We start from the raw sequence: 14,805 nt of genomic DNA on the forward strand, positions 1-14,805 counted from the left end.
TGGTAGAAAAATTATGGCAGCTTCTGGTTCCATGGTTGCCTCTGGAGATCTTGTGGTGGATGCTTTAGTGTCTAGTTGTGGGAATGTATCAGGTTTTGTGAAGCCTGGTGGTGTTTTTTTCAGTGATAGGAGTTATAAAATATGTAGAAGAGCTAGGGTGAGTATGAGAAGTGGAGCGATGGAAAGCCATCATGGTCCTCATGGATGTCTTGTATTTGATTTTGAGCCGAGGTATAACAACTCCGGTCCTTTTCTCAGCAAAGGGCTGAGCAAAGATCCAGCTTTTTCATCTTCATGTTACTCTGATGGGGACCGGGTTTTGCCTGAAGTGTCAACTGATGGATCTTTGAGTGCTGAACAGCTTTCAAGTCTTGCAATTTCAGTGGAGCAGTATGTAACTTTAGATTCCTTGTTTTAAATTCTTCTACCAGAAGTTTGATTTGAGTCAAATTTATTCATATTTTTATATGTTTCTAGTTGTAATTTCTTAAAGCAAATTGGTTGCTTTGGCATGCGCATGGGTTAGGAGTTTATTTGATTACCTTTATACATAAGTTCTCCTTTAAAGTTAAAACTGTTCTACCCGCAGTTCTCCTTGACTCTTGATACTCTTATGTTGTATTTGGAAGACAGGATTATAAAATCTTAGCATGATGCTCATATTCTAAATTACTTAAATCGCCTATGCAGCCTGGGTTGAGGTTGTAATCCCAGCCGTAAAGTTCAATTACATGGATATGCTGAGAAATCTTTCATCTTTTTGTTGAGTTGGTTTAGCAACTACTACCCCGTGCTTAATGCTAGGACAGGTTCATGCAAAGGTTACATAAGAATGCAGAATTGCAATAGGTTTTGTGTGGCAAATATAAACTAAGCCAACTGTCTATGTTTCTATTTGGAAACTTATTTAATATTTCTCTGTGAACAATATCATGCTAAATATATTGATAAAACTCCACTTTTTTTTTTAGGAGGAGTCCGAACCATAGCATTCTAAAGCTACTTTCTGGAGCATGTTACTTGCCCCATCCAGCTAAAGAAGAAACAGGAGGAGAGGATGCTCATTTTATCTGTGCTGACGAGCAAGTAATTGGCGTTGCCGATGGAGTTGGTGGTTGGGCAGATGTTGGTGTTAATGCAGGCGAATATGCCCGTGAACTCATGTCTAATTCAGTCAAGGCGATTAGAGAAGTACCAGATGGTGATGTTGAGCCCTTACGGGTGTTGGAAAAAGCACATGCAGCAACTAAAGCCATGGGTTCCTCAACTGCCTGCATAATCGCCCTAAAAAACCAGGTGTTGTTTCTTTTCATATATACACATTCTTGAAAATCTTGGCCATATCTTAATCAGTAATACATTTACCTTGCACAATTGTTTCTTTGGTATGCTAATACTATTGTCCGCCTAAATATTTTTCATTGATTATAATCAGAATGCCAATCACCCCATTTGTTATGATATGGGTTATTTATGAACATAAAAACTATGGGAGAAACATGATTGGTTGATAAAAAAGTACCTTTTGTTTTATTTCCTTTGTTGTGTAAGATCATGGTGCAACTTTCTTAAATTGTCAGCATGTAATGCATGTGGCTTCAGAGCTTTTACTTCATTCCAGAATGCGATTCAAGGCTGATTTCTGCTACAGAGCATTATAGAAGATGCATGTGCTGCTTTATAGTGTTCTTCCCCTATCTTGCTTTCCTGGAATCATTAAATGTTGCTTTATTCTCCTCCCTGGTTGATGAAAATTAACACCAACTTTAAAGGGTTGAAGGAAGACGACCTTTCATGCTGAACTAAACAAACAAACAGGAGGGAAGTAGAAAGAATCTCCTTTCTAGATTTTGTATTGGAGACGGTTATCAAAATCTGTTTTTTTGATAAAAGAAATTGGCAATTTTTAGTTGGACAAAATTTGAATTAACTTTGCCTTCCAACTTTGGATAGTTTGATTTTGCATGTCCAACTACTAATTTGACCAGTGGATTGTTTGGTGATAATACACCTGCACCTGCTTTGCCACTCTAATTCCTGTACTTGAGCCGTCTTTGTTGCTATATAGATGTTTAGAGAGTGATTTGATTTTTCATGTATAAAACTTCCCCAGTGAGGAAGAAAATTCTTTTAGAGCATCATTATGATCTTTTCTTTTGGCAAATTTACGTCTGAAACATCTGAATTTTTTAATAAAACCTTAGTAAGTTAATATCTTATGAACTTCTGGAAGTCCTGTTCTGAGAATATTAGATCTTCTTTAAATCTTTATATGGTCATATGGCTGCTTCGGTGGCGAGTCATCTTGGTGAATATTGAATTTAAACTGATTGTCCATAAAACAGCAGATTTGGACTTTGCTGTAGTTTGGGCAGTTTATTAGCATTTTTCCTTTCCGACCTTTGGGACCGAATCTGCCCAATAAGCAACTGGTTTTAGCTTTCCTTAGCATATGCTTCTAACTCAGTTACAGTATCAAAATGAAGTTGAAATTTTGGATAAGTGAAGACAAGAAGAAAATAAGGAACTAAGTCGTTCGTCCATTCAGCCTACATCCATGAGACAAATGCCAAGGGTTGAACCATCCTTCAAGACTCTAGTTACAGTATCGCTTCTCTCTCTATGCATATATATAGATGCAATCAACATGTAAGAAGTACAATATGAAGAAATCCCCCATATCAACTTAAATAAAATCAAATATTATGCCACTCCAAGAATGGTGCAAATCTATTCCATTCTAATATCATTTTGATTCTCAAAAGAATTACATTAGCTTTCCAGAGCTTGTGTTTAACTTTTTGGATACTTATTGTATGAGAAGGTTTAGAAATTGCTTTCTCACAGTTTTGCCATTACTGAACAGGATCTTCATGCCATCAATCTTGGAGACAGCGGGTTTATCATTGTCAGAGATGGAAGCACAGTATTTGAATCGCCTGTTCAACAACATGGTTTCAATTTCACTTACCAACTTGAACGAGGCAATAGGGGTGATCTGCCAAGTTCTGGACAGGTAATTTGAAAGGCAGTTCACCGATAGTCAGTGCTGTTGTTAGGACTGCCCCATCATCATTGCTGGCTTTGCCATATATGCACCAACACCTCCTTTTGAAGTTGTAAACTATATAACTAATTAAAATAGTGCATCTTGTTGACCATCAAAGTATTCTTGATTCGTTTCTGCGGAATGTTTGATGGTGATCCGTTATAATTGTTGTCAGGTTTTCAAGATTTCAGTTGTACCTGGAGATGTAGTTGTTGCAGGAAGCGATGGCTTGTTTGACAACTTATATAGCAAAGAAGTAGCCGCTATTGTGGCTGATGCACTCAGAGAAGGTCTCAGCCCTGATGCAACAGCCGAGAAGATTGCTGCTTTTGCTCGTTTACGAGCTGTAGACAGGAAGCATCGGACTCCGTTTTCCACAGCAGCCCAAGAAGCTGGATTTTCATATTACGGGGGTAAACTTGATGATTTAACCGTTGTTGTCTCTTATGTTTCTGCTTCAGCAAATGCCTGAAAGCTTTGCCCCCTGAGGGTGCTTTCTTTTTGAATTTTCTTCCCCGATATGATGCTTAGGCATGATACGTGGCTATTTCACTGCTCCAATCGTCATTCCTTTTTCAGACGTCCTATGAGATCTGACAACAAAAAGTTTTCCTTATTAAATTACTTGTCTGCCTTCCCCTTTGCATTTAGTCTTTCCTGTGATGGAGAGTTGTGGGGATGGAGCGAGAAGAGGCATTTTCAGTCTTTGAACTCTAAATCAACATTAGACAGTTGGAACGGTACTATCTGCATGAAATGCACTGTTCTTACCTTCCCCGCTTTGTCATCCTAAGAGATCAGTGCATGCGCTGTAAGATCATTGATCCATTCATTGCATGTGCTGTAAGATCAAAGATCGATTCACGTAAAACGCTCGGAAGCGCAAACCCAGATACATACTCATCATAAGCTCGATCCCTTTCTGTTGAACATGGACATGAATTCCGAGCAGCACATTTCTAATTTCTTTTTAGGTTCTGATATCCTCCTCCTCAACACCCGCATGCTCATATATATGTTGTATTTAGTCGTAGTGTATGCTTTTATATTTTAAAGAGGCACACTGAAGAACTTGAGTAGAGAACTTTTCAGAGAATACTCACTTCAATCCAGCGACCACCACAAAGATTGCTGTAGTGGCTTTCTTATTACAAGATTGCAGCTATAGACTAAAGCATTTTATTCAAGCTATGTACATCCATGACGCAAAGGATTCGTATTAGCACGGGAGATGGAAAACTAAACAGTCCATCTCTTGTTTAAAATTGCTCTCCATTTTTTATCACCTTGATTTCGACCTTCTAGTTCAGTCTCACCCCATTCTTGCTCTTTTTCCTCTGTTCCACCTTCATGCTGTCTTTCCCATTGCCTGGCTGCTTCTTCCTCTCTTTGTGTCTCTTCTTGCCTTCTTCGCTCTTCCTCTGCTGCCCGTTCATCCTCACTCCTTCCACGTTGATGCTCTTCCTCTCTCTGCCTCCCTTCTTGCTCTTCCTCCCTCTGCCTGGCTGCCTCCTCCTCCTCTCTCTTTCTGGACGCCTCCTCTTCCTCCCTCTGCCTAGCTTCCTCTTCTTCTTCCCGCTGCCTTCTATCTTCTTCCTCCCGCCTAGCTGCCTCCTCTTCTCTCCTGGCTTCCTCCTGCTCCCTCCTAGCTGCCTCCTCTCTCTGCCTCGCCTCCTCTTCCCTTCTTTCAGCTGCTTCTTCTTCTTCTTCCTGCTGCCTTCTCTCTTCTTCCTCCCTTTTAGCTGCCTCTTCCTCCTCTCTCTTCCTGGCTTCCTCTTCTTGCCTTTCCTCCTCTTCCCTTCTCTCTTCTTCCTCCCTTTTAGCTGCCTCTTCCTCCTCTCTCTTCCTGGCTTCCTCTTCTTGCCTTGCCTGCTCTTCCCTTCTCTCTTCTTCCTCCCTTTTAGCTGCCTCCTCCTCTCGCCGTCTCCTCTCTTCTTCCTCCCTCTTGGCAGCTTCCTCCTCTCTCTTTCTGGCTTCCTCTTCTTGCCTTCTCCTTTCCTCTTCCTCTTCCTCTTCCCGCTTCCTCTTCTCTTCTTCCTGTCTCCTGGCCTCTTCTTCCTCCCTCTTCCTGGCTTCCTCTTCTTGTCTCCTCCTTTCCTCTTCCTGTTCCCGCTTTCTCTTCTCTTCTTCCTGTCTCCTAGCCTCTTCTTCCTCCCTCTTCCTTGCTTCCTCTTCCTCTCTCCTCCTCTCTTCCTCCCTCTTCCTCGCCTCTTCCTCTTCCCTTTCTCTCGCTTCCTGCCTTTCCCTCTCAATCTCTTCCTCCATGATTCTCAATTCCTCCTCAGCACAAGATATACAACCTAATATCACTGAGTCGTGTTGTTGAGCCAAAAGCTGATCCAGTGTAGTATTCGTAACGTTGAACGACATCGCTAGAACATCTTTATCTAAAGTTCGAAGCACCGAAGCCTGTCCTGCTAGAAACTGAGGATGATTCTTCTTTGTTGAAGTACTAAACCCCATGAAAACTAACGTTCCATTGTTGAAAGACATTTGAGCCATGGGGTGAAACCTCGGCACAACAAAGACGTCGCCTTCCTCAACCTCAAACCTCATGTTCCGGCACCCTGTTTCATTTGAAATACCAGAACACACCACGCGAACCATTCCCCGCCCCCACAGGACTACTGCTATCTCAGCAGCCCTCGGGTTCCAGTGCGGCCCCATCATCGATCCCTGCACATAGAAACAATTAGCTGTATAATTCAATAATATATAGACCGCTAGTAATTACTTCCAACTATTACAAGTAACTTACTGCTGTCAAGTTCACCATGAACAGGCCAACGTTTGAGCCCTTTAATGCAGACAACTTCTTCCTTGTTACAGTCGTGCTCCACCCGTTGCAGTTCTCGAAATCTTTATCCTCTTTGAAAAGGTTGAACAATCTTGCACTCTCCTTTCTCTTTTTCCTGTTCAATTCGAATATGTTGTAACTTCTGCTTGCGAGAAGGCCCCTTACAAATTCAACCTCCGTCTCCCATGCTGTTCTCTTGGTTGCCGGAACCCGGTGTATAATGGTTGGTTGCTGTGTTCCGTTGAATAGTTCATCTATCACTTCCTCGGGCACCTTGGAATCACACGTTCAAGTAATCTCCAGTTATGTTAAAGATCTCATATAACATACAGAACCTCAGAATTCATGAAACTTAGTACAAATGTGATCAATGGGACACCAACAGATTAGCTATGTACCTTGAAAGCTGCCTGCAGAACTTTCCTGTCGAAGCCAAGAACCATGTCCCGGATACTAGAATACGGTCCGTTAGCCTGTTCCTATACACAAATCACGTGTTTAAAACATACCCAGCATTTGTATAGCGTACGTTATTACTTAATTATTCGATGAAATAAAAGCATGGGAAGACAGAACATGCCCAAAATGATTGCACAGTGAGGCCATTGTCTGAATTGGCAAAGATGGCATGAATCCTGAGCTTCTGCCGCTCAGTCTCAGTTTCCAAGTTGCTCTGTATGAAGAAAACAGATCCCTGCGGGAGTCTGTAAACATCTCCTCGCCTTAAGTCTGCGTTCTTAAGGTCGTCTTCCTCTGTCCAGCTTACCCTGCCACTCCCTGCCCACACAACACATGCAAATCCAAATTATATCGGGAATATCAATCATCCCGATATAATATAAACAAGCCAACCGAATTCACACTACTACTCAAAACTAGATTAATCCGCTCGGTGGAACTCGAATTCAAAACCACGCACTTACCCTCCATTCATAGGTGAAAGTACCAAGCAAAAACCCTAGTTTAAACCACATGGCTTCAAAAACACACACACACACACACATTGAAAGCAAGACTTTAGAGAGACCATTACCTGTATGGACATAGAAGACCATATCTGCATGCAGAACAACTGGAAGGAAGAGAGAGTTGGGCTCCAAGGTGATGAAGTGAAGAAGATGTGAGCCACTGACATCATCCCTGACCCGAACAGCTGAGATCTGTCCATACTCAGTAGAAACCAGGGCCCGCCTCTCTTCCCTCTTCACGGCCTGAAGCCTGAACCCCGCCGCCGCCGCCGCCCTCCCCCACACCACCCAAAATTACACTACTACTGATTGTTGCCCAAAAAATCGCACAGCAACACACCACCAATCTCAGGCTGCTTAAACTGCAGGACCTTTGCTTCAGCATTTTCATGATATAATATCGATCTCTGTCCGTACGCAATAAATATTCACACACTAACAGGTGAAAACCCACACAGTGAGGAGGATGAGGGTGTTGGAGGATTTTATTGAGATTTGTTTGGAGTTTGAAGAAGAGGGTGGGTGGCGACGTGGCTTCTGCATGGATGGGTTCGAGTGAGGAGGTGACACGAGGCCGCGTTTGCAGCTGCTTCATGCAGGAGGGGACAAAGGTACTGCTTTGTTGGGCCCTTATTGGGCCTAATATTTTTAGATGCGGATTAGAAAGCCCAACGAGATTGGGGATGGGAAAGTTTTTGTCTTTGGACATGAAAGTTTTTCTAAAATTTAATTCATTTTTTATCACTATTTTTTATAAATTTAGTATTAACTTATTATATTATATATACTTTATTAAATAATAAAATTTTACAAATAAATTATTTTAAATGATATTTATAAAAGTTATACACATAGAGTGTGCTGTAAATTACTTGTCACTATTACGCTTCGTCCCTTTTGTATATTCACTAAATTTTGATTCATTTTTGGGAGTTATAACTACAGACTCGTAACAAACTGAATTCTTTTTTCCAAACTCCATTTTATTTAACATATATACGCTTCATATATATATATTTCAAATAAAATAAATAATGTAATATTTATATATGTGGCATGTATATACTAAATAAATTGAAGATGCAATAAAGTTTAAAACAAAAGAATCAATCCAAATTTTAACTCTTGATATCAAGATCTTAGGATACACATATTTATGTGTATTATAAATTTATAACCATATACTTTATACTCCTTGTATAATTAAATTATTGCATTTTTTAACATGTTAAGAAGATTATATTATATATATGTAGGCAATAAATAATATAAGAGAAAGATGCGAAAGAGTATGGGCTCCCCAAGAAAAGGGAATCCCCCCTTCCTTACCAATTTGCTTTTGCTACATTTCTTTCCCTTCGTCTCCTTTTCTTGATTTCTTGCCATTGCTTAGACACAAAAAGGGTTCTTTATCCAAATGGAAAACGAAGGAATCAACCATTATGCCAATCATAGTGGTCACAATGGAAAGTCATCAATCAAAAGGGTGTTTTTGCAACGATGATATCACGTCGTATCAATCAACCCCGCCTCCTCAAAAAATACAAAGGCTATAAGTATTCTTAGAGAAAATTAATTAATATTTATACCACGTGATGTGCTTGAATTTGTTTATGTTGGATTGGTGAGATAAGTTTTTATACAGTTTAGATACGTCTGAATACCTCTTGGTACAAGACAGAAATCGGTAATAACTATAAGACTCCAGTTATAGTTCCTCGATGCCTAAATTAGAAAGATTGTAGAGGAAAAATATATGAAATCGTAAGAAATGTGTGAATAGCAAAAATTTGTACCTGACTCATGGAGTGATAATATTTATAAATTTTCATAATTATACAGTTTCACGCAAGCCACAAATTTAAAAATCTTCACCATAAATTCATACATACTCGAATAGAATTATGTTTATTCACGACCTTTCGGTGAGTTCCTCCACATCACAAAGAATAGCATATTAGTATATTTTTCAAACAATTACAAATAAATCTTAAAATAACCACAATTATGTATGTACATAATTGATTTCAATTCAAATATATAAAATAATTGTAATTGTTGGAAACTCAAAATCCAAAAATTTGGTAAGTGATGGGGGGCTCCACTGATGTTAGAGCCCCTGTAAACTATAGTTTTTAGGGCTTGCTTTTGGGAGTTGGGAGAAATGGATGGGACAAGTCTTTTTATGATTGATATTAATCAGAATCTCAACCCAACACCTTCTTCTCTTTTGTATGCTACAAGCTCTCTTTAATGCGTGTCTGTGTGTGTGTGTGTCCCCCCCATGTATTTTGAAACTTAGTTCCTAAGTACTTGACTTTTTCTATTCTCTCCCACCTATTTTATTTAATTTCTTTTAACCACGTTTAAGTAGAAAGTACATTTAAAACTTATATATGAGTGTGAATAAAAGATGAGTTAATAGATTTACGCGGATTTGACTTTATTAATGACGATGAGTATGTGATATTGTTCGATGTAAAATAAATATGAGGAACTGCAGGAACATTTAAACTTAAAAAATTTTATTTTTCCAACTCAGTTTTCTTTCGAAATAAGACATCTGATCATGACAGTGTACGCCACATTATTTTATGCCGTCTAATGGACTAAGACCCTTGTTAAGTCTCCCGTTTGGAGGGATTAAGACCCTTATTGGGAATATGTGGGCATGAGGTCGTACGTCCTACCTAATTAGTCCCTCATCCGGAGGGTTTATAATAGTGATTGTTCTTTCATTTTTAGGGCTTGTGACGGTGAATGCATGGTATAATGTCATATTGAATAGAGACTGCAGAGATTTTCTTCTCTCTATCAAAATGTCTTTTGAAAGACAAACTCGTGAGATTCCTATTAGAATCCAACTATACCTCGGTACATTGATTAAGTTTTTCAAAATCTTGCCTTGTTTGGTTTTGTTTATATTTTTAACTTTTAGTTTCTGAAACAGTGATGAGAATGTATATTTATACGTTTTCTCACTGAAAATGTGTTACTATCACTCATCTCATTACTTATATACATATATATATATATATATATTTACATATATGTAATATTTTTCAAACACAAGTTTTGTAGTTTTTTTCATAATATTTTGACATGACATCACTGACAATTCTAAATCAATAAAAAGTACATCCATTAATCTTACTTAAATAAAAAAATGTACTAGATTCAACACCACTAACAACAAAAAATCTAAACTATCATTTTCACCAAATTAAAAATAATATTTAATTTAACACTCCTGACAACATAAAACACAATCTCATCAACTCATTCAAATATATTTTCCTCTTCGTACAAAAATCTTTGTAAAATTTAAAATACATATTTTCCATACTATATATATATATAGTATTTTCTTGGTAATTTGGAAATAGTGGAGATGAAGAGCATGATATGTGCAGTATAAGAATATTATTACGTAACTCATAAATGAAAAGGTAGTTTGATTTTCTGAAAGATTCGGAAAGAAAGAAAGAAAAGATGCTTTGATCTGATCAGATGAGAGTGAGACAGAGACAGTACTGTCTGATAGATAGGAAAATTAACGTCCCTTTTAATTTTGCTTTCTCAATCACGACTTTGTTACTATCACTATCATCATCATCATCAGTACCCGATCTGCCGTCCAACAATGTTGTCCACTATACTGTCCAAATTTCATTTGACATCATAACTTAGAACCTTCGTATTTTGTTCTGCAAGACGCATATCATCTTTGCTTTATTCTTGCATAACAAACGGTCAATTAACAACCTACTCAACTTTTTTCATACTTTATTATTCATAACATCTCTTTTAATCTTGATCTGGGGTTAATAAAGAGGTTTTCCAGACAAAATCGTTGTCTTTGATTATTTGGTATAAGGTTGCAGTGAGGATTCTCGAACCCTAAAAGAGTAAGATACCAACAACGCTCCTTAGGTCTTAATTATAATTTTTCGATATTTAAGTTAAATTGGTTGATCCAAAAATAATCTTGTTGGGGGAAATAATATTTCTCATCATGTACTCGGGGCCTTTTTGCTTTTTACTTTATTGGTCACGTAGCTTCTAAAATTAACGTTTTGATCCCATGATACTTTTTTCGTTAGATATGAAAAATAACACGTGATAGTTAGATTAGAGCCTTTATATTTTTTGTCTCGTTGACTATGAGATTCTCATTTTTGATCTCATAACTTTAAAAAAGTGACAGTTTTTATCCAATAAAAAAGTAGCAGTTTTGGTTCCATATACTTAACGGCCATATGACATTTTTCATTAAATATCTAACAGAAATATGTCACAGAACAAGAAATGCTACTTTTTAAAATTACGAGATCAAAAGTGGTAATCCAGCATCGGGTGCACCAATCACATCAATATGACATGAGTAATTATACAAATCCTTTAGATTGAAATTGAATTAGGATAGTTTGGATATATAAGTGATAACTCAACGGATGTTGAATTCGATCCTGCAAAAGATATGCTAATCCTTGGAATGTCTAGTTATTTTCATGGATCATGAAAGGTGTGTCTGTTGTTTCATCGAATGATTTTGCTGCCCACATCAAACACAATGATATCAAATAAATGCGTCTAAAATTTAAAATTAATATTATCGTAATATATATATATATATATATATATATATATATTTTCACAGACAACTCACATTTTGTTTTACCAAATTCATTGATGATTTCATGTGAAATAGACCTCAATTTTATAACATTGTCATATTTTTTATTTACATATTCAAATTATCTTGACAAAAGTAATAAGAAAGCTAATTAATGAAAAGAATTTTGTTTTACATATCTGGAATTAATATTTTTGTATATTTATATTAGCTTATATGCATTTAGTTAATGATATCAACAAAAGAAATGACAAACAAATTAAATATTTTCATATTCAATTTAAATATAAGGCTCATTTGTTTATCTTATACTTCATTATTTGGGTTTTTTGTTTTTCTTTCTCCCCATATATGCACACATGCGGCTGACGACTCAAATCACTATCCTATTTTGTGGGGTATATCCGTTTTAGTTTCGTAGGAGTCTTACAGGTTTATTCTGATAAAACGCCTCACTAGGGAGAGGAGGCTTTAAGCTCATAAACTACTCAAACGTCGTTTGCAATCAATATGGAACCACGATCAGCATCATCAAATAGTGTGTCACCCGTCATTTTTTTCGAGATGATTTCTTTTATATGTTTTTTTTTAATCATAAAAGGCAAAAAGGACTGATAAATCCTTTTTTTTAGAAATACATGAAACTATTTTCCCAATACTATTTTATATGTTAGAAAATTTGATGAAATAATAAAACCTTTTTCAGAGATAAAAATGATATGGATACAGATTAAAGGAGACGGAATATTGAGGGAACATCTGTCTCCATAGCTGATGAGGAGTAAGCCCCAAGTTGAGCTATCCAAAGCATCGGATTGAATTTTTTATTCAAAATTCTATTGTATCTTCTATTTTAATTAATACATATTATGTATGCAAATTTTTTCTTAAATAAAAATAAATAATATAATTTTATGTATGTGGTGTGTATATATTAATTAAACTAATAGAAGATGTAACAAGCTTTTGGGATAAAAAATCTCATCCGTTCAAATATTGCTTAAGTGCTAAGGTTGAGACCAATTAAAAAAGTTGTGGGCTCGAATTTCATAAAGATGAACAAATGCATATTTTTATAGCAGTTTCTAATTTCTTAATTTCTTTTGAATGTATAGTCTTTGATTTGAAATATTTATCAGCGTATTTGATCAGTTTTTAAATTTGAGGAGACTGGATAATGCAATAAACTACATCCCGTTTGCAAAAAAAAAAAAATGGATCCTAGTCGATTTAATGCACGTGCTAACTTATTTTGTCTTCCATATATTAATGAATATTATCATATTTAATTTATAAAAAAAAAGAAAATTAAAATGTATTTATTTGCCTCATCAATATGTTGATATAATCTTTTAATTGTTTTGATTTAAAATTTTCGTGTTTGTATATAAATAGGTATATATGGGATTCTGTGGAAGACTTTGTATATATGAACTTGATCACATGTGAAAAACTTCATATTCTTCTTGTAAAAATTATATATATATATATATATATATATATATATAGAGAGAGAGAGAGAGAGAGAGAGAGAGAGAGAGATTTTCACATGTGGAGTGCACAAAGGTGTTGGGGATTAATTGATTAATGTTGGAAAGATAGCATTGGAATTGCTTTATTCTGTTCTCACTTGAATTCATTAAGATCATCTTCATAATTCACTTAATTATTAGGAATAATTATATTTACTCATTTGATTTATATTCTATTTACACAAATCAGTCATATCTTTTGTATAATTATAAAAACCGTTCTTGGTAGAAAAAACAGGAATGGCTTGTATAATTAACGATGTAGACGTTTCTAGTGTATGTGTAATTTTTTAAAAAATACGGGTAGTTTGTGTAAAAGATATTGACGTTTCTGGTGGGCGTACTTTGTGTAACTAAATTTTTCTTAAAAGTTATGAATCATTTGTATAAGTAAACTATAAATGAAGAAACGTTGATGTAATGAAGAAATGGTTAGAGAGAGGAGTGATGAATGAAGGTATAGAAATAAGGACAAATGTTTGATGGTAATGAAAAAGATAATGTTGATGAAGACATGAGTGCTTGTATTTAATAATTATAATAATTTGAAGAGAGGAGAGGTGATGAGAAACATCTTTATGAAAAAGGTGGTTAATGCTTTTGCACTAAATAAAGTGCAATGTGGAAAATAAATGGTTAAGGGATTTAGGTATTATAATGGCATTATTACAAACAGCACATATTCTTCATCAAAGTTTAGTTGCTTTTAGATCGGCTGTGAAGTGATATCTTCTTCCTCATTTATTTCATTGCTCATTAACTATTTGTTACTTCTCCTTCTAGAAGTTTAATTTAATTATATATGTTTGGATGGATTTGGAAATTTTCATGAAAGAAATTATCTGGATTTGCTATATATCTAAATTTTAATTAAAATACATTATTTTAAATTAAAAATACAATTACATAAATAAATGTGATGTTATACACTTTGTTCATGTAGAGGCTCAATTTTATACTGAGGCCTGACAGAATGCCCTCATCGCATGGAGTACATGAGAAAATAACCTTCAATCCATTATTAGCTTATAGAACCCAAGAAAGGATGGGTCCCGATTAAGGCCCACTAGCCCCATCAAGATGCAGGTCCTTTAAGCTCGTCTCGCTGCTAAGCGTATGCGGCTATGCGGTCCAACACCCCCCCCCCCCCCCGGCTAATTATATGGCATAGAAAAGAGCCTCTGTCTGAAGGTACGAAAAGATTATTTTTAGTTCCCAACAACTCCTAAGGATGCAGGCCTTATCCTCTATGAGACCTACTTAGTCCAAGTCTCATCAGCTAGCTTGACTTCTTGAAGACCTCTGCCAACTGCCTTCGAATTTTGGGGAGACTCATCCGCAGTAACCACCGACCCGAATCTTGAGGAGGCACGTCTCGTCATCCGAGGGAGATCCAAAGTTGTAAAAGCCAACTTTCTCCCTCCAGTTTAGGGTAATGTTTTCTGGCATAAGCATACATATAAATTCATTATTCAAGCATTTTTTACCAACAACATTACTCTTTCATCTCTTAAGCAACTTTTACTATTATATTTTTCCTTGAGTTTCTCTCTCTACAATCATTTATTAACTTGATCGTTGGAGTGCTAACGTCTTTTTTATAGGTCCCCTTTTTTGGGCTTGCAAAGGATTCAGCCCAAAGACTTGGAATTAAAATATTTCACTAATGAGTAATTTTGCTCACATTAAGATGAAAAAAAAGTAAAAATATTATTGTGAAAGTAGACTAATACCTATATTAATTAGTGCCAAACTTACATATTAATGCATGTCTGCAAAGGCACTTTTTTAGGCCGTTCGCCCCTTTTTTAAGAATCACTTTT

General features: G+C 36.2%; 2 protein-coding genes across 2 annotated transcripts; one reads left to right on the plus strand and one right to left on the minus strand.

The window, feature by feature from the left end:
- On the plus strand, positions 1–3,695 carry LOC105177964 (probable protein phosphatase 2C 80; the record flags this gene model as incomplete). Its single annotated transcript, XM_011101280.2, is given in 4 exon segments — positions 1–390; positions 972–1,296; positions 2,867–3,016; positions 3,225–3,695. Coding segments are annotated over 4 exon segments (1,162 nt in total), but the record flags the coding sequence as incomplete, so codon positions are not given.
- On the minus strand, positions 4,127–14,364 carry LOC105178352 (vicilin-like seed storage protein At2g18540). Its single transcript, XM_020699137.1, has 6 exons — positions 14,243–14,364; positions 6,880–7,088; positions 6,427–6,623; positions 6,245–6,325; positions 5,808–6,119; positions 4,127–5,725 (listed from the first exon to the last, which is right to left on the minus strand). Exons 1-6 carry the CDS (start codon positions 14,362–14,364, stop codon positions 4,289–4,291), a joined length of 2,358 nt encoding a protein of 785 aa, XP_020554796.1. The 3' UTR covers positions 4,127–4,288.

Source organism: Sesamum indicum, linkage group LG15 (genome assembly GCF_000512975.1).
Source record: "Sesamum indicum cultivar Zhongzhi No. 13 linkage group LG15, S_indicum_v1.0, whole genome shotgun sequence".
NCBI classification, from domain to species: Eukaryota; Viridiplantae; Streptophyta; class Magnoliopsida; order Lamiales; family Pedaliaceae; genus Sesamum; species Sesamum indicum.